General features: G+C 48.1%; 2 protein-coding genes and 1 non-coding gene across 4 annotated transcripts in view; 2 read left to right on the top strand and 1 right to left on the bottom strand.

The window, feature by feature from the left end:
• The window catches only part of TRAFD1 (TRAF-type zinc finger domain containing 1), a 57,056-nt gene extending 39,133 nt beyond the window's left edge, over nt 1-17,923 (top strand). Inside the window, exons 2-12 of one of the 2 annotated variants that reach the window (XM_004709656.2) lie at nt 2,133-2,191; nt 7,358-7,493; nt 7,585-7,638; nt 10,227-10,632; nt 11,480-11,686; nt 12,676-12,752; nt 14,318-14,542; nt 15,397-15,517; nt 16,104-16,440; nt 16,599-16,671; nt 17,082-17,923. In XM_004709656.2, the coding sequence (XP_004709713.1) occupies nt 2,145-2,191; nt 7,358-7,493; nt 7,585-7,638; nt 10,227-10,632; nt 11,480-11,686; nt 12,676-12,752; nt 14,318-14,542; nt 15,397-15,517; nt 16,104-16,440; nt 16,599-16,671; nt 17,082-17,141 (1,743 nt within the window). In that variant the 5' untranslated portion in view covers nt 2,133-2,144 and the 3' untranslated portion in view covers nt 17,142-17,923. The remainder of the gene's footprint in view (nt 1-2,132; nt 2,192-7,357; nt 7,494-7,584; nt 7,639-10,226; nt 10,633-11,479; nt 11,687-12,675; nt 12,753-14,317; nt 14,543-15,396; nt 15,518-16,103; nt 16,441-16,598; nt 16,672-17,081) is intronic. The other variant, XM_045296770.1, reaches the window with a different exon arrangement.
• Nucleotides 3,283-3,389, top strand: LOC115871948. The gene has a single exon (XR_004047568.1). It is a non-coding gene; the product is annotated as a U6 spliceosomal RNA (small nuclear RNA).
• A 1,433-nt stretch (nt 17,924-19,356) lies between the features above and the next one.
• The window catches only part of HECTD4 (HECT domain E3 ubiquitin protein ligase 4), a 112,988-nt gene continuing 107,279 nt past the window's right edge, over nt 19,357-25,065 (bottom strand). The window contains exons 67-74 of the mRNA XM_045296692.1: nt 24,879-24,998; nt 24,190-24,345; nt 23,922-24,025; nt 23,549-23,770; nt 22,960-23,126; nt 22,290-22,485; nt 21,714-21,936; nt 19,357-21,481 (exon numbers count right to left, since the gene is read on the bottom strand). Coding sequence (XP_045152627.1) covers nt 21,345-21,481; nt 21,714-21,936; nt 22,290-22,485; nt 22,960-23,126; nt 23,549-23,770; nt 23,922-24,025; nt 24,190-24,345; nt 24,879-24,998 — 1,325 coding nt within the window. The 3' untranslated portion in view covers nt 19,357-21,344. The remainder of the gene's footprint in view (nt 21,482-21,713; nt 21,937-22,289; nt 22,486-22,959; nt 23,127-23,548; nt 23,771-23,921; nt 24,026-24,189; nt 24,346-24,878; nt 24,999-25,065) is intronic.

Genomic DNA, 25,065 nt, shown 5'->3' on the forward strand with positions numbered 1-25,065 from the left:
CAGACCACGTCCCCGAAAAATTCTATCTGGAGAATCGACCCCCCAACAAGGTTCCCCCCTCCCCCTCCGCTCCCCACCGCCAAAGTCCCGTCTGTTTACTCCCCAGGGATCCCCCGCCACTAGTCTTTGGGGGCGGGTGGGCGTCTCATCCCCTGCCCGCCAGCGCTCCGAGAGGCCGGGCTAGGGTCCTTCCCACGCGGACGGCGAGGCAGCGCCGGAATTGGACCCCCAGACGGGGCTGACTCCGGCCCTGCAGCCACGCCCGGCTTAACCGCGGGCTTGCTGAGGAAGGGGCAGCCCCGGGAGTCGAGGCCGCCCCACGGCCCTCCAGAGAAGTGGCTCTGTTTTCAGCGCGGGTTGTTTTCGCGAGCCGGCAGTTGAGATCCCAGTGGATATGTATCCGGCATCACGGCACTTCCTGGTTTCAGAATCGTCATGCGTTTAGCACGTCGGTCCTTCTTGTTTTATTCTGCTTGTTTCGAGTTCTCCCAAACCTGCCTTTACTTTCTCTTTCGTCTTCTCGGCGCCACACCCGCTGCCAGCGTGGGTTTCCCCTTCGCTCCCAGCCGCGTTCCTCCCTTTACCTAGCCAGGGCTCTTGGTGCTGCAGAAAGCCCAGACCACTCTTAAGTTTCTCAGTACCTACAACAGCCATCCTGGTTGGGATGATTTTTCTTCCTCCCAGGAACCCTTCAAAGAAATTCTCCTTGTGGACCTACCTCCCCCACCCCACCCCCCATAAAAAGAAAGAAAAGACTAATTCCATTTGTGTACTAGCCCATCAAAATCCCTACTTCAAGTTATATTTGCTTGCTCATTGTTTTTAGAGGGCAAACACTATTTTTCTTTGAAGTATCCATTGGTGTTGGTGACGTTAACATCACCAGTAATATTAAGTCATTGACATCAGATGCCTTCTGACATGACTCATGCAGATGGACAGATCTACCGCCTACCTTGTTAAAAATATAAACCCTGAATTGAATCATGAGGAAGAAATTGGAGAAAGCCATACTGAAGGCCATTCTATAAAACAAGTGGCTTAACAGAGTCATGAAAGGGAAAAAAGCCACCCACCCCCAAGCCAAATTTCTTTCTCTTTTATATTTTTTTAACCAAATCTCTGCTGTTGATTTGGACTCCTAGCTAAGCTATGTGCTTCAGAGAAGGGCTGCTCTTGTGGTTTTATATGGCTATGGGGCAATGATTAAACATGTAAGCTCAGAGTTTGGTGGTGTGAGCCAATTCCAACTGCTCAGTAAGGGAAAAGGCCTGGCAATCTCCTGTAAAGAGCACAGCCAAGGAAGCATGAAAGGGCAGTTCTCTGTCACAGGGTTTCTGTAAGTTTTGAATGCACTTGATTTTAACCAGCATTCTGCTTAGAAATAGCCAAATGTTTAACACTTGGTGTTGGAGTGTTCATGGAAAGATGGGAGAATTATTCCAGATTAAATAGGATTAAAGAGAAGTAATAAATGCATTGTGTGATCCTGGATTGGATCCTGGGTGAAAAAAAAAAAAGTGTTGGTGGACAATTAGTGAAATTTGAATGAGGACTAATTACTAGTTTTGGGTTTCTGGTGGCCTTGTTGGTGGGGTGTGCTAACTGAAAGATCTGTAGTTCAAACCCATCAACCACCTCACAGCAGAAAGATGAGGCTGGCTGCTTCAGTGAAGATTGACAGTTTGGAAATGCAGAGGAGCATTTCTGCTCCGTCCTATGGCGTCAGAATCCATATGATGGCAGTGGGTTGTTTTGTTTTGTTTTAGGGAACCTGTGCAAAGAGTATATGGGAGTTTTGTCACTTTAAAAATCAGTTTTATTGGCATATAATATACAATTCAATAGTTCAGTCATATTAAGAAGAGTTGTGGAGTCATCACAGTTTTATCTTTTTAAATTTTTTTTTCAGTTTTATCTTTGCATTTTTTTACAGCTCTTTTTATAAGTTGAATTATTTTTAAGTGGAAATTAAATAAGTAGTAAAGAGAAGGAAAATCCCATGTGTGTTGGGCAGTAAGTAATACTCTGGTTTGGGTGTATTTTCTGTGCACTTTTAAAAATTTGTTTTGTTTTGGCATTCTTAGCAGAAATGAAAGAGAAAGCTCATACTTCTGCTTTGTGATTTTTAGGGAAACCTAAAGATGGCTGAATTTCTAGATGACCAGGACACTCGACTGTGTGACAACTGGTAAGAAATGAAATGTGAGGGGTGCTGTTGGAGTGAGTCGACTTATTGCTTACAGTTGAAATGGTGGCCATGTTATGTGTAAATGTGTGCAAGTAGAGCTTTTCAAGAATTTGAGGTGAGCTGCCTGTGTTAGTTTAACAAGATGCTTGCTTTGAAGTAGCATAGGAAAGGGAATGGAGTGAGGAGATGAGTCAAGCATCTGGAGCTGATTCCTACCCTGTCATAACTAGTCACTCTTAGCAAAGCCCTTGACTGCTGTGGAATTTCACTTTTCTGATGTACAGAGAAGAGAGCTCAGTTTTAACTCTCTTTAAAAGGATTTTGTTGAAGGAACATTACTGTTTCTTTATAAAGGTGTGGGAGAAATGTCTAATTGAACTCAAAGCAGTTAGATTTATTATCTTAAGATTTCAAAGCAGTAAGTGGAGCCTGGATACAGTCTTGAATGTAAATCTTTCTGTTTCAGTAATTTTTACTAAGCCATTGACCAGAAAGAACAGCTCTTTTCCTGCTGAAGTGAAACTTAGCAATTAATAATAATCAGCTAACTGCTTAAGAACTTACTTTGGTATTTTAGGAATAAGCAAGTGCTCTCATTGAAAGATTTCAATTTTTAACAAGGGGGGGGGGCGAAGCAGAACTGTCATGCTATTTTTAGCCTACCAAATTGTGGTAGGAAAAAAATGGAACATGGTATAAGGAAACTAGTTCAACTCAAGATTGGAGAGAGGGTCAAGCCAGGTAGCAATTTTTCTTTGCTTTTTTTCCTGCCCAACGTTCAGGCAAGTGAAAATATAATTAGAGCAACTGCAAGGAATTAAGATTTCATTTCCTTGAGGGTGTCTGGCCTTATATTTCTCCCTAATATGTCACTTTTTACCATTTCATAAATTACTTTGACTTTGTCTACAAAGCAAGCAATAAAACAATCACAAGAAACAGCATTGTGATTTTATGAGGAAGTGGACTTATTGGCTTTAGTAGTCGGTAAAATTTTTTCACTAGTCCAATTTGAAGGAATCTCAAACTTGACAGCATATAAGTAATTGCTGAAGAATTTTTAAAATGGTGAGTTAATGAAAACCGTATTTGTGCTCACTTTGGCAGCACATATACTAAAATTGGACCGATGCAGAGAAGATTAGCATGGCCTCTGCGCAAGGATGACAGGCAAATTCGTGAAGCATTCCATATATTTTTTAAAAAAAGAAAGAAAACATAGTATTCAATGCCAGAGATCACTATTATAAAAAGTCAAGAAAAGTTTTTCACATAAAAAGAAAACATTCTTTGATTGCTACCTGGGGTGGAAAGGAGAGATAGGGTAAATTATTAACTAGGGGGTAGACATGCATTAACTCGGGGAAGGGGAAGGGACTATACACTGAGAGAGAGGTCAGCACAAAGGTGACAGAGGCAGGGAAGGACCGGGGAGTACAGGAGTTAAAGGCCACCGAGGTAACTGCTGTTACATCTGCAATCCTGCAGTGACAGTGATCTACAAGTGGAAGCAAAGATAGCAAGCTGAACAGATGTGGGAAGGACTATATCCACAAATACATGTGGATTTCACAGAGGAGATACCTGTATTTGTAATTACATAGCAATTGTGAGGTAACACTACAAAGAATGAAAATTCCAAAACATTGTGTTCATGAGTACACAGACCAAGAGACAGTAGTTTGAAGAGAGTAAAGGGATACTGAATAGTTTAAAATCAGAAAAGGTGTACATTAAGGTTGTGTTCTTCACTATAATTGTTCAATCTGTGAGCCCTGGGGGGGGATAATGTATTGTGAGTTGGACTGCTGCTTGCAGGGTTAGCAGCTCAAAGCCACCAATTACTGCATAAGAGAAAGACGAGGCTGTTTTTGTTCCCATAAAGATTTGCAGCCTTAGAAACCCAAAAGGCAGTTCTACTCTGTTCTGTGAGTTAGAATTGACTTGATGGTGTGAGGGAGTGATGTTGAGCAAAAAAATCCAAGAAGCTGGACTACATGAAGAAGAACCTGGCATCAAGAGTGGAAGAAGGCTTCTTAACCTGTGGTAAACAGATGACACGATCTTGCCTGCTGGGAGAGGAGAGGCCTCCAAGCCATTTTGCTGATCAAGATCAGAGTTATAGCCTTCCGTATGGATTACAATTCAGTGTAAAGAAAACACAACAAAAAAATACTCAAAACGGAACCAGTAAATATGATAAGTAGAAAAGATTAAAATAGCTCTTATATTTTACTTGAATCCAGTCAATGCACATGGAAGCAGTAGTCCAAAAAAACAAAACAAAATCCAACTAGCGTATTGCACTGGGCAAATCTATCACATAAAACCTCTTTAAAGTGTGAAAGAACCAAGGTGTCACTTTGAGGACTTAGGCACACCTTACCCCAAGCCGTGTGAATGAAGAAGAGACCCAGAATCTTAGTACTTTAATCAGTACTTTATGATTTTTTTTTTTAGTACTTACTGATTTTAATTGCTATCTTTTAACCATTTTATGACATTGTAAAAAAAATAAGCATAAGTCCATGGTGTGAGATTATTGGGTTAAATGTTTTAGTATATGATTTCATGGGTCAAAAAACATTTTTAAGCATTTGTAAGCATTTCGTATTTTTAGCAGTTTTTTACTACTTAAAACTATCAATATTTAATGTATTAGAGTACAAGTACTTCTCACTTATTGGCTATTATTATCCAACAGTTAGCGTTTAAGACAATAATAAAAAAATCTAGTCACCTGTTTTGTGCATTAACTGTTATGTCCCATGTAATGAAGGCTGACATGCAAGGTAAATAGTACTGGTTGTGATGTTCTGGGTTTTATTAACTTAGTTTGAACAAGTTGTTTCTCCGTAGTTTGGCTGTTACATAATTTGTTAGTTATGTAATGATGTAGTCTCGTCATCTTCCATTTTGTGATCTGATGTCACCCTCCGTTTGCATATGACACCAGTTTCTGCATGACGACCTGGTCAGTGAGAAGTGGGTGTACTAGTTGCACTAACTAACAGGATTTACTAATATAAATTTTTGTTAATTTAATACGTTTTAAAAATAAATTTTGGATGGTAACTTATTTCTAACTCTTAGCAATTATATTTTTAATATTTTATGGTTTAAAATTTTAACTGAATTAATTAAAAACCAGTGGCTCCCTTAGGAAGCTAGGAATTTGGGAGAAATATGGGAAGCAAATCTGTCAAATCATTGGTAGTTTTCTTTTTCCAATTGAGTTTTCTTCCTGTCTCAGTTCATTGTTCTTTTGTCCCCTTCTAATTTTGCTTTAAGAATTACCTTGGTTGAAAAATTAAAATTACCTTGGCAGTGCCCTGAGCCTGTTAATTGCACCAAGATGAAAATGAATTTGCGTTTTTTAATCTTCCATGTAGGAGTATGACCAGGACTGGAGGCATGCTAGTCATCCTCCTTTAAAATTTTATTAAACTATGGCTGGAGATTAACACTGTAGATGAGAAACAAGCAATCAGCAATGTAGTGTGAGAGAGGTCCTGCAGTGTTCACCTTTAGAGGTAAAATAAGGATATTAAAGATTTGTGTAACTATTCTGTTCAGTATTTAATTTTTCTGATATTTTATTCTAGTTGGCTTACTTCTAGCAGAGCTTTTTAAAAAAGTTTTATTGGCATATAATTCACATAGAATTCAATAGTTCAATCACATAAAAAAGAGTTGTACAATCATCACAATCAGTTTTAGAACATTTTCTTCATTCTTGTGCCCATTGTTAAATTAGCTCACCATTACCCTCCAGTCATACCCTCAAGGAATTAATTGATCCAGTTACCGCCTCTGTGGGTTTACTTATCCTGGATTTCATAGAGAGAAAAACATTATTAAAAATAGAAAAATAACAAAGTAAAACAAAAATCTCATTATGAAAAAAGTAGAAAATACTGAAAACTAGAACAAATTTAAAATGGATCAAAAGGGAAATGAAGTGGTGATAAGTTGCTAAATTTTAACTCAACTCTATCTGTAATTCACTTTTTAATGCACGCTACATCGATAGCAAGCTATTCATATCTCAGGTTTATGGTCAGAAGGGATTCACCAGAGGCTTAATCCATATGTATTTCCCTTTTACTTTTTTAAAGCTGATAGAACTTAAATGGGGCAAAAGGGTGATCAAGTGGTAGTACATTTTAACCTAACTACATCTGCCAGATAGACTTTACAGTGCTCTCTGCTAACAAGGGGATTCAGGCGACTTAATCTACAAATGGATTTTGGGCATTCACTGCCACCAAGAGCCTTCTGCAAACCAGATGCTCACAATTTAAGCTCTGATACCATTCCTTCCTTCAGATTTGGATTTTATTATTTACAATTCTTGTATAATCCAGGCTGGTGTGCTTCTTCCATGTGGACTTAGTTGATGCTCTGAAGACAATCCTTTATAGGCACAGTCTTTTAATGCAGTCTGTAGCTGGGTGGTGAGGTTGGAGTTTTCCCGTGGTTAATCCAAATGAGTAAAAGGCAGGCCTTGGGGATGTAAAGTGCCTCTTGTTGGATTATATTGCATTCTTTTCACGTGTAGGTGGTCTTACTCTGTCACAAAATATACATAGGCAGAGAACATGTTCTTGACTAGTATCCAGCATGCCATAAACGGCATATGAACACAAAAGAGATCATTTGCCTTTCCTCTTTATCCCAAAAGCTGGCATCTGTTCCAGTAGTATTTTTTGGTTTGATTTTATAAAATAAAATCCATTGAGAGTAAATGACTTAAAAGTTAGAGTGAAAATACATGGCAGTCATTTTTCTTATCCTGGACTGTGTCATTCTGCTTTGGAGCATGGATCATTCTGGAAAAGCCTAGCCCAGCTCTTCTTGGCAGGTGGCTTTGTGCTGTTGTTTTTGCTGGGCTCTGATGTCTGGAAAGTGAGGCCAAGCTTTTATAGGCGGTGCATAGTACTAGCAGCTCACAGAGTGTTGCACAGAAGTCCCCACATCTTCCAAATGTAATTGGTATTCTGAAAAACCAAAGTGGTAACACAATCTTGAGCTTATAGACTAGATGCTAATTAGAAGAGAAATAATGGAGATCAAAGATTGGAAGGAGAGATTTTATGTGATGCCATTGTGCAAGAAAAGATTTTGTTTAGGCAGTAATTCTTGCCCTTTTGTCGGTTATTATAGCAAAAAAGAAATTCCTGTGTTTAATTTTACCATCCATGAGATCCACTGTCAACGGAACATTGGCGTATGCCCTGTCTGCAAGGAACCATATCCCAAATCCGACATGGAGACCCATGTGGCTACAGAACACTGCCAGGTGAACCCCCAGTACCCGGACGTTCAGCAGTGTGTTCTACTTGCTGTTGTTACCATGGAACCAAAGTATTGATTCTCCCATCTTGCCTTAGGTGACTTGCAAATGTAACAAGAAGTTGGAGAAAAGGCAGTTAAAGACTCACGAGGTAGGTCTCAAGGCACTATGAGGGAGGCGCCAGTCCTACTGAGATAAGAGTCACCTGCGGAGCAGAAAGCCAGTCTGGTGGTCTTTGTTGACTTTCAGCCCACATTCACGCTGCGTCTCAAAGCTATACTCTTCTACCATGGCCAGATTTTCTCCGAATCTCTTGTACCAGATGCTCAGGTCTGTTGTTCCCTTTAGACCTGAGAGTCTTTAAAGCTCTCTCTCAGTTCTTTACGGGTTTGGCTATTGGTGGCCTCACCGAGTGCCAAGCCAGGCCTGGGTGCCAATGTGCTGTAGCCTCCTTGGCACACAGCCTACGTTTTACCTTATTATTTCATGTTGACTTTCTTGATTTTGGTTCTTGCATAATATGATCTGCACATCCAAAGAAATTCCTCAGAGAACTTTTCCCCCCCTTATTGTGTACCTCCCATGTCTATTGTTTGACTGCTTGGTGTATAGCATAGAGAAGTAATAGTTTAGACACAAAAAGATACATGCTCACTCATGTTCACTGCAGCACTATTTACATGAGGAAAACGATGGAATCAGCCTAAAGGTCCATCCGTGGAACAGTGGGTAAAGAAACTGTGGTATATGCACACAAAATTTAGTGCTCCGTGGTGTTAAAGATCATCTGTAAAACCCCAATTGCAGGATGAACCAGGAGAACTTTAAGCCTAGTGAAATGACAAATATTGTTTGATAATCACTATTGTAAAAAGTCTAGATTTGCTTACTAAAATGTTCTTTGAATGTCACCAGGATGGGAGAAAAAGGGAGAGTAAATTACTAGTTGGGGGGCTTGATGTGTTAATTTGGGAGTTGGGGGAGGATAATGCACAGTAAGAGGAAAGTGGGCTAAAAATGATGAAAGCAGGAGAAGACACTGGGAGAGTGCAAGATTTGAAACCATTGTACACACAGGTGCCATAATATACACAATTCTGTATTAACGGCCATCTAGCAGTAGGTGAGGAGCTGTGGGGGTGTAATGACTAGGCATTGGACTGCCATCTGCAAGGTCAGTAGTTGGAAACCACCAACTGCTCCTCGGGAGAAAGAGGAGGCTATCTATGCCCATAAAGGGTTACAGTCTCAAACAGACAGCTTTACCAAATGAGGCGGAACTGAGTCAGTGAGTTTTTTATAAGTAGGTAGATGGCATGAAGAGACACACAACACAGGCTGAATGAGTATGGGAGGGAGAGTAGGGCCAAACCCAGGAATGTAGGTCTGACAGGATATTTCTAGTATTTACGTGTGCTGTAGAATGAATGTGGTAGAGCAAACAGGGCGAAGTCATTTAGGTGGTAGTTATGCAGGACTTTGCATATATGTACTATAAAAATTCATCACACTCTGCACTCCATCTGTATATTTCACTATTTTAAAACACTTTGATTTATTTGATTATACTTAAAAAATTACTTTAAAAAAATTACTTTTAGTTATAACAGGTAATTTAGCTTCAGTGCAGAAAATTTACGGTAAAGTATAAAAGGAAAATTAGAACCTCTTAATAACCCAATTACATCTCTGACTTTTTGTTTTTGTTTTGTTGGTGTCCAATCCAAGAGGCTGGTAAGTAATGATTGAAGTCACATTTTTTTAAAAAAGTACTTTCCTGGATTTGAGCATCTCAGCCCTCCTAAACTTTACAGGGAGCTTCTGTGTCATAGGGTTTGTGCTAGTGATCATTGCTCTTGTTTCTGAGGAACTTAAAAAAGTCGTTAAAATTTCTTTTCTTCTACTGATTGGCATTATATATCAACATGAATTAAAATTTGAAAGCCACAAAGAACATATGTAAAAAGTACCTCTCCTCCAGCTACCCTGGCCCTCTTTTTCAGTGGTTGGCTTGGGCTGAGTAAGGACTAGTGGAAAGTTCGGCTCTTTGTCACGGTAGTTGTATCTCAACTTTGGAAATGTTCCCTTTATATTCTGGTGATTCCTGGCTTCTATGGACAGTTGAAAACCCGCGCTGTCTACTCCTGTGCAGCTTTGACAGTCACTGTCCACTCTGATTTCCAACCACTTCCCTGCTTATGGGCACCTCAGATTAACTTGGAGTCCTGAGCGAAAGGAGAGTTGGTGGAGATTTGACTTTGATATCTCAATAGCTGGTTTTCTTGATACTTGTTCTGGTTTCTCTGGTTGATTTGAATTACTGCGTGATGGGTGCACAAAATGATGATAGCCGGGTGGCTGAGTAGATTCCTTTTAAGAATTTGTGCTGCTGCTGCCACCACCACTGCTCCCCCCTCAAAACACAAGTTTCCTTTGGAGGAGAACCTTGGAGCAGGGACAGAAGGGGACACCACTACTCTTAAACACATAGACAAGCATGGCAGGTGAAGCTAGAGCTGGGAAAAACTCACTGCCATTGAGTTGATGCTGACTTAGCGACCCCTGTTGGTTTCCAAGACTAACTTTACCGGAGTAAAGCCCAGTCTTTCTCCCGCAGAGCAATGCCTAACCACTATACCCCCAAGGAAAACATTGAACTTGATTTGACCTTAACTAATCTAATACCTGCCCTCTTTTTCCCTTACACGTTTGTAAACTGATCCGTTCTGTGCATTGCAGGAGACCGAGTGCCCTCTGCGGCCTGCCCTCTGCCAGCATTGTGATTTGGAACTTAGCGTCCTCAGACTGAAGGAACATGAAGATTACTGTGGGGCCCGGACAGAGCGGTGTGGCAATTGCGGACGCAATGTCTTGGTGAAGGATCTGAAGACACACCCTGGAGTGTGTGGGCAAGAAGGGAAGGAGAAGGAAGATCCTGTTGCCCTGCCTCCTAATGCTGCTGCTGATCCATGGGGTCAACATGGGATGTGGATCGCATCCCATCTCCTCAGGCAGATGGAGGCTCTGGACCCGCCCATGAGGCTACCCCGCAGGCCCCTGCAATGCTTTGATGCCGAGCTTTTACATAGTAGGACTACCAACCAAAGGAACATGGCAACGCAGTTTCCAATTCAGAATAATTTGTGTGAGTCTTGTTTGGGATCAGAAATCGAGAATGGTGGCAGGATCTCAGAGATCATAGATACCAAGAGGCTGAAGAATAGGACGTTAGGGCCAGACTTGGAGTACGAGACCTAACTGTAGCTGGGTAATAGTGGGATAATACCTAACTCTGGGTGACAATCTCTCGTTCCTGGATTGCTGTTAAGGTTAATGACAAGGAAGATGGTCATTCTCTTAATAGCATTGGGTATTTACTGTGTGCCACAGGTCTCTGAAGTGCTTTACACCTCATAATTAAATTCTCAGAACAATCTGACAAGGTGGAGGCACTTTTCTCATTTGACATAACCAGGAAACATTGTAAACTTAGATGTGACTTGCCTAAGTTCACATAGCTAATAAGTGATGGAGCTAGGATTTGGATTCAGACAACCTGACCTCATACTTAAGCTTATTCTAACAGAAAGTCTATGGGGCAGAGTTGAGCTCCCCCTGTGGGTTTCTGAGACTGTTAATCTTTATTGGAGTGGAAAGCCTCATCTTTTTCCCCTGGTGCGGCTAGTGGGTTTGAACTGCTGACCTTGTAGGTTGCCCAATGTGTAGTGGATTTCCCAGGGCAGTGTCAAATCGTTGAAGCTTAATAACATTGCTTAGTAAAGGTCCAGTTAGAAAGGTAATGGGACTTTTTCTGAAGGCAGACTTGTCATGTGGAACTCTGTGAAAAAAATGGAGGACCATGGGCCGGCAGAGCTGAGCCTCTTGTTCTGCCCAGATGCTTATAATCCTTATTAGTCTTTGCAGGCCTGGGCTTAATCTATGGACTTGGAACCTCTCCCGTGTATTTTGAGTGATTTTTTCCCCCCCCCTAGTGGAAGAACAAGAAAGGCAGGAGAGGAATAGAGGCCGCCAGAACTCCAAAGGTGGTGGTGAAGATAGTGCAAACTTGGACTTCATGTTGGCCCTGAGTCTTCAGAATGAGGGCCAGGCTCCCCACGGGGCTGAACAGAACTTATGGAGGGCCATCTATGAGGCAGACCAGCCCCATGGTGGGGCCAGTGTTCTGAGTGACATCAAGGGTCAGTTTCTTTGTTATTCACTCATGTTGTCCATTTCTGTGTCACTGCACTACATTGAGCAGTTTCTTCTTGTTGGAAGATTCTCTCTAGCTTTTTCTGACCTGTTGCTTGATATGTTCATGTAGATTTTTACTGCCATGCGTTTGTGTTTTCGTTTCTTAAATTCCATTGGGTTCTGGTTTGCAGCCTGCTTGATTTAAAAAAAAATACCTTGTGGCGTCTCTCAGTTCCTCTTAACACGTCTTTAAACATGCTTATGCTTTTCGTTGCCATCTTTATTGCTGCGCCGTTTTCTGGTGTGATCTGGCTGGCACACCTGGGTGTGTGACCAAACTGGTAAATATGTTTGTAGCTTGGGATTTTAAAAATCATCAATGTGAATTTATATAAAAATGTAGGTGTTAAAAAAGAAACATCAAAAACACTGAAAACTTAAGTGTAGGCTCTGGCCTCAAACCCATGCAATGATCAAGCTATAGTTACTCATCTCTAGTGGAAACCTCTCTCTCCTACCCAGAGCCAAGTCTAGCAGGCCAAGTGTCTCTCTCTCCTGCCCTGCTGACCCCACTATATAGGGACTCTTTGGTTTAAATGTCACTATTTACCATCTCTTGTAACTTAGTTTAAGTCTGCAGTTTGGGGAACTTTGTCCTGGGAGGAGGTTTCAGAATATTTGTATGTCAGGAATGGATGAGCCTTAACTTTGTTTTACAATAAGAATAATGTGGAATTTACTTAAACGTTTTTTTCCTGGGGATTGAGATTATGCATAGTCTATGGAAAAGCTCTTAGATCAGTGCCTCAGAATATCTCACTTAGCAGGTACACACCATATTCCATAGAGGAAGCTTTGGCCTAGGATTTGTCACTAGGTGGTTTCCTTTTGAGCCCCACCAATGGCTGCATCTTGGGAGTGTCAAAGGAAGTGAAATGTAAAGTTGCCGGGTCGATGAGAGGTTGACATGAATCTTGTGTGGACTAATACCTAGGTGCTGCTGGCGAGACGCTGTTGCCTTGTGAGTTCTGTGAGGAACTCTACCCAGAGGAGCTGCTGATCGACCATCAGGTGTGTGGGGACATAGGCAGGGGCTGTCAGAGTGTGTGTGGCGGCCAGAGGGGCGGCTGCAGACCACGCTGGTTATTGCCTTGCTGGTGATGGGAGTAGCTGCTGTGCTTTTGCCCTGGTGACCAACCTGGGCCTGAGGGCTGCTCGGCCTCATTCGTAGACAAGCAATGTTCCTTTCAGCGGCTTAGCTGCCCCCACCCATGCTGATGTCCATCTCCAGAGACCCTCTGGGCTCGGCTCTGGGCTCTGCATGTACCAAGAGCCCTATAAGTATTGGCAGTTCTCTGGGAGGATCATGGCTTTCTGTCTGGCCTCTTTTTTTTCCCCTTTTTTCTTGCCTCCTCAGCCCCCTCTCTAGACATCTTACTTGGAGGAGGCATGCCTGACAAGACAGTCTTAAGTGTGGGAGCCCCTAAAGTTTATTTTCCCCTAAACCCTTTTTGGTCCCTCTCCCCCATATTAAAGTTGTGAGTTCTTACTAGAAAATGTTCTGGGAAACAGATCTATGTACATATATTTATATGTTAAGTATTAAGGTAGCAGACAGACATTGGGCCTTTATTCAAGTACTTCAACATAAGAACACTGTGTTCTAATAACCTGGCATTCTGTGCTGCTCACCTTCCTGACCTGATCGCTGAAGACAAAATGGGTGCATAAGCAAATGTGGTGAAGAAAGTTGATGGTGCCAGACTATCAAAAGATGTAGCATGCGGGGTCTTAAAGGCTTAAAGATAAACAAGTGGCCATCTCGCTGAGAAGCAGCAAAGGCCACATGGAAGTCAAGCACAACAGCCTGTGTGATCATGAAGTGTCCATGGGATCAGGTATTAGGCTTCAAAAGACCCAGAACAAAAAATCATATCAATATGAATAAGTGGAGACCCAAAGTCCATCTGTAGACAATTGGACACCCCCTTACACAAGGGTCATAAGGAAGAGACGAGCCAGTCAGAGTGCAGTATAGCATCGATGAAACATACAAATTTCCTCTAGTTTTTTAATGCTTCCTCCCCTCCACTATCAAGATTCCAATTCTACCTTACAAATCTAGCTAGACCAAAGCATGTACACGGGTGCAGATAAGAACTGGAAACAGGGAATCTAAGATAAACCCCTCAGGACCAATAATGAGAGTAGTGATACCAGGAGGGTAAGGGGATGGTGGGGGGGAAAGGCGGGAACAGATCACATGATCTACATACAACCCCTTCCCTGGGGGATGGACAATAGAAAAGTGGGTGGAGGGAGGGAGATATCGGTCAGTGTAAGACATGAAAAAATTATAAATTATCAAGGGGTCATGAGGGAGGGGAAAAAATGAGCTGATACCAAGGGCTCCAGTAGAAAGAAAATGTTTTGAAAATGATGACAGCAACATGTACAAATGTGCTTGACATGGATAGATGGATTGTGATTCGAGCCAGACGAGCTCCCAATAAAATGATTTATAAAAAAAGAAAAAACATTCTGGGACTAGTTCTGGGTTATTTTATTATTTTTTTTCATTAACTTGTGCCTTTTTTTTTTTTTTTCTCTTTTAACCTATCCTTTGTGAATGGCAGACGAGCTGTAACCCTTCATGTGCCTTACCTCCGTTCAGTACGGGCCGCTCTTCCCCCAAAGTGATGGAGCGTCCTGATAACGTCTTCCAGAAGTTTCTGCAGCAGGCTAATGAGCTAGAGTCTCTGATGGGCCTGACCAGCTCACCCCCTGTGGAGGAGAGCATCATCATCCCCTGTGAATTCTGCGGGGTGCAGTTGGAAGAGGAGGTGCTATTCCATCACCAAGTAAGAGTCTGGAGGCTGGCAAGCCTCTTCAGGAATCTGAGACTCAGAACCCAGATGCTATTTTAGTTTTTTAAGTCCAATTGCAGCCCGAGCAGGAGCCCACAGGTGGTGTCTGGCCATTCAGGCCCAGTGAGAGGAGCTGCTCTCCTGACGTGTGCATGTCTCAGGTTGTCAGGCTGTCTGCCCTGTGGCAGTTGGCACTAGGCTGAGGACTAGCATCCATTACTCTGTTCTGAGGTTGCAGAGGGGTTAGAGAATTTCTCCGGCATCACTGCTTTTGCCTGGGTGGGTCCTTCCTGGGGTGAGGGCATTTGGGACTTGCATCCTAGGAGGCCTGGGAGGCCTAGTCTTGGACTGGGGACAGCAATAAAGGACTCCAACCTGTTAGTGGCACATAACACCTTCTGCCCAGTCTTGTTATGCGGAGCTAATACTGCAAGTGTATTCAGTGCCATCCATCTAGTTGGTGCTGTGTAGCTGCCAATGCAGGAACACTGCATTTTATTTTTCTAAGCAACTGCTTGTCCCCTGGGAAGATTGTGAAATACACAATCTGGCAGGTGTTCTTTGGTCAAAGCAAAGAAATGCTTTTCTGGGTTTCAACACCAGCCCTTCCTTCACCTAGGCTCCGATCAGCAAGTCCTGCTGACTGAGCCTTGGGTGTTAAAAGGAACGATTGCTCCTGTCCAGACCTGTGCCTCATGTGGGTCCCCAGGACATCCTTCTCAGAGGTTATCCCAGTTCCCTTCCAATAAGAAGGGGACTTCCACAACCTGCTCTTCCTGTCCCTCCCTCACTGCTCCCCCGTCAGGAATGCTCAGTCAGCAGCATTCTTTCTGGGTTTCCTTTGTCAGGACCAGTGTGACCAACGTCCAGCTACGGCCAACAACCAAGTGACCGAGGGGTTTCCTCGACAGGATTCTCAGCCTCCAGAGACCTCACCGGAGCTGCCCAGGAGGCGGGTCAGGCACCAGGGTATGAGCCCCGGGGTCCACTGCTAGCTTTGATCTACTGACCAGTGCTCGTCTGCTCCTACTGGGGTTTATTGAAATTCACATTTGGCCGAGCACCACAGGTCTCCTGGAGCCCAAGCTGGCTGAGTGGATTCCTAGGGTAATGACCTTGGAGTCTGTCGTGGGACAGGTTTGGCAGTCGGGCTCATGCAGCACATGGCACTTGCTGTCTCTACTTCGTAGCATGGCTGCTCTTGGCTGGCCTCCCGGATACACAGTGAAGCTTGGGCGCCTAGAGAACATCGGGACTGCCTTGTTCCGGGCCCCACAAGTGTTCTTTCTGCCTTAGCACTTTTTGGTCATTCCCCTTAGTAGGAAATATTTGACTTTTCCTCTGCTGACAGGTTTCCCACTTACACAGGCTTAGGGAACTCCAGCTCACTCTCATCGCTATTTCAGGGAGGGCCTCATCCTCCCAACCAGGCAAGTCTCTTTTTCAGAGCCTGAGTTTGATGAGTTGGGAGGCTGGTCAAAATGTCCCCAGCAAGATCCTGCAGCCCATTGCTCTTGCCCTGGCTCCAGTACTACACCTCTGCCTCTCTCCTCAGGGGACCTGCCTACCAGCTACATGGAGCTCATCAAGCAGGAAGAGGCTAAAGGGCCCACCTACCCTCTGCCTCCCAACAGACCCATGAACAGTATGACAACTCCCTGTAACCGAATGTCCAGGGTGGTATCTGGCCCCAGGCCTGGGGGCCAGCCCAGCCCTCCTCGTGTGCTGAAACTCAACAACTCAGACAGCCAGGACATCCCGGGGCAGAATTGCAACAGCCATAATGGGGCCCTGGGCCCTGGGCACATTTCAGCAGTTCACCCTGTTCGAAATCTCTACCCAGAAGCACTTGTGTCCTTCCCCCGAGGGCCTGGGGGAAGATATGGAGCCAGGTAAGAATCAACTGGCTGGGAACAGAGTCCCCCCAGCCTTGACTAGGGTCAGGGAGGTCTGTTGGGAGAGGAAGCGTGTGGGCCTTAGCTGCCCCCCTTAGAATTTCCAGTCTGTGCCCAGGGCATCTTAGGAACCACTTCCAACCCCTTTCTTACAGTGGTAGGAGTGAAGGTGGCAGGAACTCCCGAGTCAACCCCCCAGCCGCCAGCTACCGCAACAGAACCACCAAGGTAAGTAGACATCCAGCCCAGGATACCTGCCCAGGGCCTGCCACCCAGGAGTGGGGGGGCTGATGGTGCTCCAAGTTGGAGGGAGAGCTGGAGACCAGGCTGGTCTGGCTGGAGGGCCTGGCTCTGCGGTCATGGCTTGGGATGAGGTTTCTCTAGAAGCGGACATGTGCAGGGCCCTAGGGAAGGAGTGAAGGAGCCCTACTGGTACACACTGGGTAAGCGCTCAGCTGCTAACAGGTTGACGGTTTGAAACCACCAGCTGCCCTGTGGGTGCAAGGACACACCCTGCGGGCGGTTCACAGCGGGTCTGCTGTCCCCTAGGGTTGCTCTGAGTGGCATTGACTCCTTGGCAACGGGTTCATTACACACCGAGCTGCACTTGCTTCATGTTTGTTCTGTTGGTTCCACAGGCACAAAGCTCCAAACAGCAGGGAGCTGGGGATACGGAGGAGGAAGAGGAGGAGGAGTAACTGTTTTCCCAAGCACCTCCCATAGCTCCTGCCTTCCATGCTCAGCAGCACTTGCTGCGTGCAGGCCCTGCCTCTCCTGCCAGAGGAGTCTTTCGGAGTTTAACTTTTTCTAGGTTGTGGCCATTTTGTGTCTTTTGAGATTGTGCTGTGGGAGTTTGGGGGTTTGAGGGAGGGTGTGTGGAAATGGTTTCTGCTGTAGCTGTCACTGGCAGCATTTACATCGTTAGCCCACCAGGGCTCCACATCTTGGCGTTCTGTCACCACTGCTTCCTGGTGCTTTGTGGGCCTGGTGGGAGGTGGCAAGGGCTTGGAAGCCCGGTACCCACCAGTGAATGGATTCTCTTTGCAGGAGGGGTTTGGGGAGACTTTTTTTGACTATACTGTGCCTCCCAGTGGTAAAAATTGGGCCGCCTGGCCGTGGAAAGGAGCTAAAGGTTCCCATATGTAAGTGAGAAACCAGGCTTTTGGAGAAGAGTTGAACTGGAGGCTGGCAGACCAGGGCTGTTTTGAGCTGCTGCTTTGGCATTTGGCATCACTGCCTTGGGTTTCTGGTGGAGAGCATAGCTTTTTCGTCTCCACTGGGCAGCCTCTCTTTGTTGGGGAGGCTGGGGGCGCTCTGCTCCTGCCAGGTCCATGCTGGATTCTGTCATGGGCAGAACTGAGGCCTTAGCTCCCTGGCTGGCCCTGAAAATCAAGTGTCAGCATCCCTCCCCTCTTTTTATTTTACTATTACAGGTAATTCACTTCCTTGTAATAGAAATAAAGTTTGTATTTGAAGTTCAGCTCAGTCTCTGGTTTCCTTCTCTGTGATCTGTGGGGGTTCAGGGATACTAGAGTGGGTGGTATCAGCCTGGGGGTGGGGGTAGGGGGTGAGCAGCCCTAGGCTCACTCTGGGGTTTTCTTTATAACTAGCAGATCCACATGACCACCAGGCTCAAGGTGAAGTTTCTCTCAAACGCTTTTGGATGAGTGACTGACACGTGTGCCAGCTCTGGTGATTTGGGAAGGGGAACTTGTGTCAGCTAAGGAGAGAACAGCAAATTCCTCAAAAGTGCTGATAGTTTTACCTTTCCTACAAATATAGCCATGAACGTGGTGGAGCATACACAGGGCTCAGTTGTGAAAACTTCATCCACACAATTGCATAAGCAAACTATTTCCTGTACCTAGGGGCTCAGAACTTTGTGACTGGACTGCAGTAGGTTTGGGTCTGGTTTCATAATGAATGAGGCGTTGCATGGTGTACTTTTTGAAGAAACTGCCCCCAGAGATGGCCTCAGCAGTGGAGAGCAGGAGGCTGGCCAGGCTGAGTGGGTAACAGCTCTTCTTGGCTCCTCAGGTCTTAACTAGCAGGCTTCTCTTTGTTGTGGTGGCTGCTTCTCCATTTCCAGTACCTGACATCATAGAGGAGACAACGCAAGGAAAACTGCCCTGCATCTCCCTAAGTAAAGGTGGACCTGGGACATGTCACTGAAGGCCAGTACAAGAATGGCGGAGCCGAATCCTGAGCATCAGCTGGGCGGGGTTGCGACCTGTGGAGCAGTGCAGTGCTGTTCCACTGTTGGCCATCAACCGGACTCTGACCTTTGGGACTGAGTAGAGTGCTTCCCAAGGCTGTCAGTCCTTTTTGGAGTTTGCCATGTCTCTTCCCCAGAGCAGCTGGAAGTGTTGAACTGTTACTCTACTGGGACTCTTTCTACGGAGCAAAGGTGGTCAAGAAAACATGAGTTAGATTCCCCTGTGGACAAGAGGCAGCTTTGCAAGGCACTGATTTTAGAAAGTAAGACTGAGCATGTTTTCCCTTTGCAAAGCTCTACATCCACCCTCCCGACTCCACCCCCCCACCCCTGCTGTCGAGGATACCTAGCCTGACAATGGCCTGGGCCATCTGCAGACAAGCCCCTACGGCGGCAGAAAAGCACAGACCAGGTGCAGGGGCACCGCTGGGCAGGATGTCGGGGGTGTAGCCCTGCTCTTGGGTTTTCTTCTCTGCTCATATTTTCCAGATGAAAGCAGGAAGGACCTGAAGGTGCCCAGTGGGGGGACGGCAGTCTATAGGAGAATGGAGGCACAATCACTTCAAGAGTGCAGAGACCAGTCATCAGAAACACTTTAATTCCCAGCCACTTGGGGGCTCTCAAATATCAGAGCCATTCCAAGCACGTCAGCCTTTGAACTTGCTCAGCAAGAGTAGATGATCACACAACGCTGGAGGTAAATCAAAATTAGATGAAGGTTATTTATTGGTGCGACGGTTTGCCTTGTGGTGAGCCTCCTTTACACAGCAGTGGTGTAAACAGCATCAAATTGAATGAAAAGTTTGTTAAATGCAACCATAAATAATTATAATAAATATACATCAAGTAACTTTACAGCACACGTGTTTTAGGGCCAAAGGTTGGGTTCTGTCTGGACCTCAATGTGCTCTCTGGGACAAGCAGTCACGTTAGCAGCAGGTATCTTACTCACAGCTGTCACCTAATCAAGTGAGGGGCCGACAGAGCGTCCCAAAGCCCTCTTGGGGAGGTAGCTGACAGATTTCCAAGTCCGTTCAAGGATGGGAGGACGGGGCGGTACCAAGAATTTAGATATAAAGGGAGGAAACCAGCCACTTCTAATAAACCCAAAGGCTTTCCTTTCTGCAGGAGGAAATGAAAGGATCCTTGTCAGGATGGGCCCCTCCCACCTGCCCTGTCCAGGGGGCTGTGGCCTTGGGAGGTAGCCAGCTGGCCACCTTTCTTTGGGGGAGGTGGGGTAGGGCATTGTATCTGGCACTCAACTCGAGACGACTCCTACATCAAAACAGAGTGGACGCAACAGCACCGATTCAGCTGAGGAAGATCTTTTTCTTGGGTCGGAGATATCTTCACTACCATGGTCCTTAATGCATTTCCTAAGAAGTGCGGGGAGGGGGAGGTGCTTGCTTCAGGCAGCCCAGGGCTGCCACAGGGAGAGGGCCATTTCTCCCTCCCAGCCCTCCTTCCAGCACCACCTCAGCCAACAGCAGGCCCTCCGAGACCCACTGTTCACAATCACGTACAATGAACACAGCAAGGCGAAGCCCAAAACGAGTATCCGACAAGCTGGCATGTGCTGTTCTGCAACAAGGTACCACTGGACAAGACCAATTTGGGGCACAAATGCACTGGGCAGTGGGTGAGCTCCAGGCAGTCAGCCCTGGCGCACACATCAGTGGGTCAGAGAAGCCAGCCGGGGCCTCCTACACCCACCTCTTGGCCAGATGGCCCAGAAAGGCCCCCTGGAGTCTCCATCTGGACTGGAAGGGCTGAGCAGTGACTGAGGGCGTTTACAAAGTGGATATGGTCCTTTCTTCTTCATGTCCCCACCCCACCCCCACTCCAGACACTGCAGCAAGACGGCCTGCTCCTAGGACAAGAGTAGGACAGGCTGAGCTCCAGGGCCTTCCTACTCGGTATGTCCGAGATCCACCCGGGGGGCCTGGACTTTTACCACAACCCCTGGTGCTGGGTGTATGTGGCTTGGCTCCACAAAGAACCTGGGCCTAGGGTCTCCAGTTCGCCTTCATCCGGCACTGCTGGGAAACCCTCAACCAATGGCTAGAGAGCCAGCCCCAGAGCAGGCAGGACTGCCTGTCTGAGAGGTGGGGGGGAGGGGAGGGGAACCCCGTGGGCTTCTCAGAACAGCTAAGACCATTCTCAAGCAGGAGGATTCAGCACACAAAGCCCCATGAATGTGGCTCTTCGGTGCTGGTAGACGGCAACACCACTCCAGACCAAAGGATACCTGGCTGGGCAGGGCCTCCTGGAGAAAAGCCAGCTCGGGGCGGGCAGGCCTGGGGCCTTGTTTGTGGAGACCTGTGCTCACCTCACCACCAGCCTCCTGCTTGGTGGGTCTGCAATGAGGAACCTCCTGGGCCCGGATGGCAGGAGAACCCAGAAGCGAAGAGCAACTGGCCAAGAAGGTCCAATTAGACACAAACTGTCTGGGAACTAAACTATCCTACAAACATACCACAAACAGGCAGCAAAAGAACCAACCCATCACGAAACGTATGGCTACAAAAGGTTAAGTCTTCCAGGAGGCCCTGGACTGTGGACAAGAGTTGAGAAAAACAAAAGGTCTCCGACTTGTGGTGCGGGCGCCCCAGAGGGATGTGCCCACAGAGCAGGCTCCAAACCGAACCTCGGAGCTGGTGACAGCCAACCTCGGGCCTCCTCTGGCTCAGCCACTGAGGGGGTCTTCGCGGTAGTGAATGGCACAGCGCAGCTTCTCCAGCATGATGTCCAGGGAGGAGTACTGGGGCAGTTTGATCATGAACATGCAGGTCTCCACCCGGATGTAGCGCGAGTCTGGGGAACCTGGAGAGAGACCAGTGGGTGGGGTGAGGGTCCTGTGGAGATGCACGGCCTTGGGGCCTCTTCCTCGGGTCTGGCCAGGTCAGAGGAAGGTTGTGTCAGGAGGCGGGGTGGGGGGTGGTCATCAGTGGTCTGGGGGTCATCAAATCTAGTCACACGCAGGTGTGTATGCATGTTTTGACGTCTGGGCCTGGCCCCCACCTGCCTCCCTCATTTTGGCCTTGGGTCCCAGTACCTGCTGTGCCATCTGGAGGGGCGATCTTCATGGGGTATGGGGGCACGTGGGCCGTGTCGGGGCCCCCATCTTTGCAGGGGCAGGTGAACGGGATGCGCTCTTGGTTGCAGGCAAATTTGATGAACTTGCACAGCTCCTCCTGGGAGAACATCTCCAGGGCCCCCCAGAAGAACTCGATGTGCTGGTCCGTCTCCATCAGCCCCACCTGGTACATGGTGTGGGCCTGGGAAAGAGAGGCCCTGGGTGGGCAATGCTAGCCTCTGCTGCCCCATCCCCACTTCCCCAAGCCCTGGGTAGCAAGCCCGGCCAGGCCTCATCCTGGGCAGAGTGATTAACAGGCTGCATGTGGGCTCCGAGTAGTGAGGTGACAGTCACAGGGCACAGTGGTGGCAGCTCCATTTGGGGGACTACAGCCCATGCATCTGCCCAGAAGCAGTGAGCCTTGGCAGGAACGGGCTTTTTTTGGGAGCTGGCAGGCCATGTAGCCCTGGTCCAGGGGCCTCTCTGAATTGCTGTGAGCCGGGACCAGCACAACTCCCAGGCGGGGCTGTACATCCACAGGTCAGGCAGCCCTACCTTTAGGAACTCGAGGTTGATGTACGGGAGGCCACAGGTGCGCAGCTCCATCTCCCGGGGGCTGAGCGTGGTGAGCAGCTGCAGGGGGATGATGGTACCCAGGCCCGCGCGCACGGCAGTCACACACTCCACGTTCTGTAGCTCGCGTAACCGCAGGCTCCGGATGGCGGCCGAGTAGATGTCCTTGTTCTCCCACCTGCAGGGGAGGCCGGTGAGCAGACGCGGGCCATGCGGGACTGGGTCTCCCTCTTGGCCTTCAGCTCGCAGCTGCCCACGGGCTTCCGAACAGTTCATCCTCCAGCCTCTGAGCCAGGATTTGCCAGGTGCAGGTATCAGCTAGAGCAGTGGTTCTCAAACTTCTTAATGCCACGACCCTTTCATACAGTTCTCCTCATGTGGTGGTGACTGCCCCAACCATATAATTATTTTTGTTGCTAATGCATCACTGTCCGTTTGCTACTGTTATGAATTGGTGACCCCTGTGAAAGGGTCATTTGACCCCCTAAAGGGGTCGAGACCCACAGGTTGAGAACCGCTGAGCTAGAGAAACCCCACGGTCTCTCCTGACACCCACACACTGCCCACCCTCCTGGTTCTTGGGGAGACGCGCCTCCCTTCCGGCCCTGACCCCCGGTTGCTGCCCACGGTGTGGGCTCTGTGGTGCACTCACGCCACGGGGATGTGCCGGCCGCGGCTGCATAGCTCCACCTCCTCGCCTGTCATGGTCAGGTAGGTGAAGCGGCAGCAGGGCCTGTTGGGGCCGTCGGGGCTCTCGGAGGCCAGGTGCTGGGAGGCGATCTCGGCACACAGGGCCTCCAGCTCCGTCTCATCATTAATCTGGGAGGAGAGACAGGAGGCTCAATGCCAGCCAGCTCCCCAGGAGGGCAGACTCGCACCTTGGGGCTGTCATAGGCTGAGCGCATGTTGGCTCAAGCTGAGCGGGGAGGCCAGACTGCGTGGAAGGGCTGGCGGATGGTGCGTGGGTTCCTGTCTGCGTGTCCTTAGCAGCCCAGGGAGAGGAGGGGCAGCCCCTTCCAGGCTCTCCCTGAGGGCCGGTGATAGACGGGACACACTGGAGCTGCGCCCCCACCATGTCCACTCCCTCCAGGCAGCAACTTTCACCTCTTGTCTGATGCCTCATGTCCCCATAAATGAGCCTCCTTGTCACTTGTCAGTGGATCAGCTGGGTCTCCCATGGCAGGGGCCTGAGCAGACAGCAGGCCCCAGGACACCGCCCCTCACATGTGCCCCTCACTTACGCTTTCAAATTTCTTGACATAATTGTAGGTGAGGATGTCGGCTTCCTTCAGGTCAAGGTCAGGGTCCAGGGGCTCTCCCACCAGTGTCTTCCAGAAGGAGGGGAGGAGGTCCAGGGGGAGGGGAACGTCGGCCCGAATGGCAATGCCCAGCAGCTGCCCCAGGAAGTGCAGCAGCTGCTCCTCACCGTAGGAGATGGGGCCAGGCGTCAGGATGTACTTGCCCTGGGGGGGTGACAGGATTGGGGCAGGGATGAGGCACTAAGGGTAGAGCCCACCTGCTTTAGGAGGACAACTGGCCTCGCCAGGAGGGCCAAGGCCAGCCCGCCAGCCCAGCTACTCCTCCCCCTCCCCCCCACCCTGGCAAGGGGCTCACCTTGTTCTTACTGACAGCTGAGCTGGGGCACAGAAGGAGCAGGGACAGCATGGAGCTCTGAAGCTCTTTGCACACCTGCCACAGGAAATGGCGGAAGGAGCCACCTGCAGGATCAAGGAGACCGTCAAGCTCCCAGGCCTCCCACAGCTGCCCTGCCCAGGCTGTGGGAGGGGGCTTCTCGGAGCAGGGGGGTGGGGGAGTGGCCGTGGGGGGTGTGTGGCTTATGGGGGCAGGGTAATGGGGAGGAGGCCAGGGCCGGGCTGCTCACTGGTGCCGTGCACCTCCTCCCCAGTGAAGCGCATGTTGAAGGAGTACGTGGGGTCGCCGCCGCTGGCCAGCTGGACACACAGCTGGGAGGAGGGCACCGAGGCCAGCTGCCGAGCCGCTTGGCAGAAGTAAGAGTTTTCAGACGCTCGGATTTCCCCTGGGGGGGAGAGAGAGGCTGATGATGCCCTCCAGGTGGTGCTCCACAACACAGAACACCGCCCAAGGGGCAGACCCTCCCCATGCTGGGCGGAGTCTCGCTGGACCTTGCAGGCCCTGCCTTTCAGCAGTCCCCCTCACGCTGTTTGGATGGCCCATGTCCTGGCCTACAAGATTCCCTGCTATTCCTGCCCACCCTGGGCAGGTCCTCCTGACCAACCACCCAAAGTCCCCCTACGCCCACTTGTTCTCTCCGCCCCTCAGTGTCTGTCCCGAGGCTGTGGTAGAGTCCTGCCGCACATGGCTGATCGGAGTAAGGTCACATCCGAAGCCTCCCATGCAGATGGGTGTGACCAAGGCTGAGATGGGGCCAGGAGAGCGTGGAGAAGGGGGGACCCCTGCCTGTCCCCTGCTGCCCCCAGGCGCCAGTGGAGTTGGCAGTCACATGCCAGGACATGGCAGCAGAATGGCAGGAGCCAGGTTCCCGGTGCCTCAGCTGGGGTTCGGGAGAGGACAGTGCCAGCATGTGCCTACCTCCCACGATCTCCAAGGGGTCCAAGGTGATTTCGGGCGCTGCGTGGTCGGCAGTCCTCTGCACGGTGGCATTGAGCACCCGGTTCATCACCGTCACCTTCGTGTCATAAAAGATCAGCCCTAAAGAGAGGGTATAAGGGGAGGCGCTAGGTGGCTGGTGGTCCCCGCTGGGCCCTTTCAGTCTCCC

The sequence above is a fragment of the Echinops telfairi genome, unplaced genomic scaffold (genome assembly GCF_000313985.2).
Source record: "Echinops telfairi isolate 266 unplaced genomic scaffold, ASM31398v2 ScPeMD7_7412;HRSCAF=8450, whole genome shotgun sequence".
Classification (NCBI taxonomy): domain Eukaryota; kingdom Metazoa; phylum Chordata; class Mammalia; order Afrosoricida; family Tenrecidae; genus Echinops; species Echinops telfairi.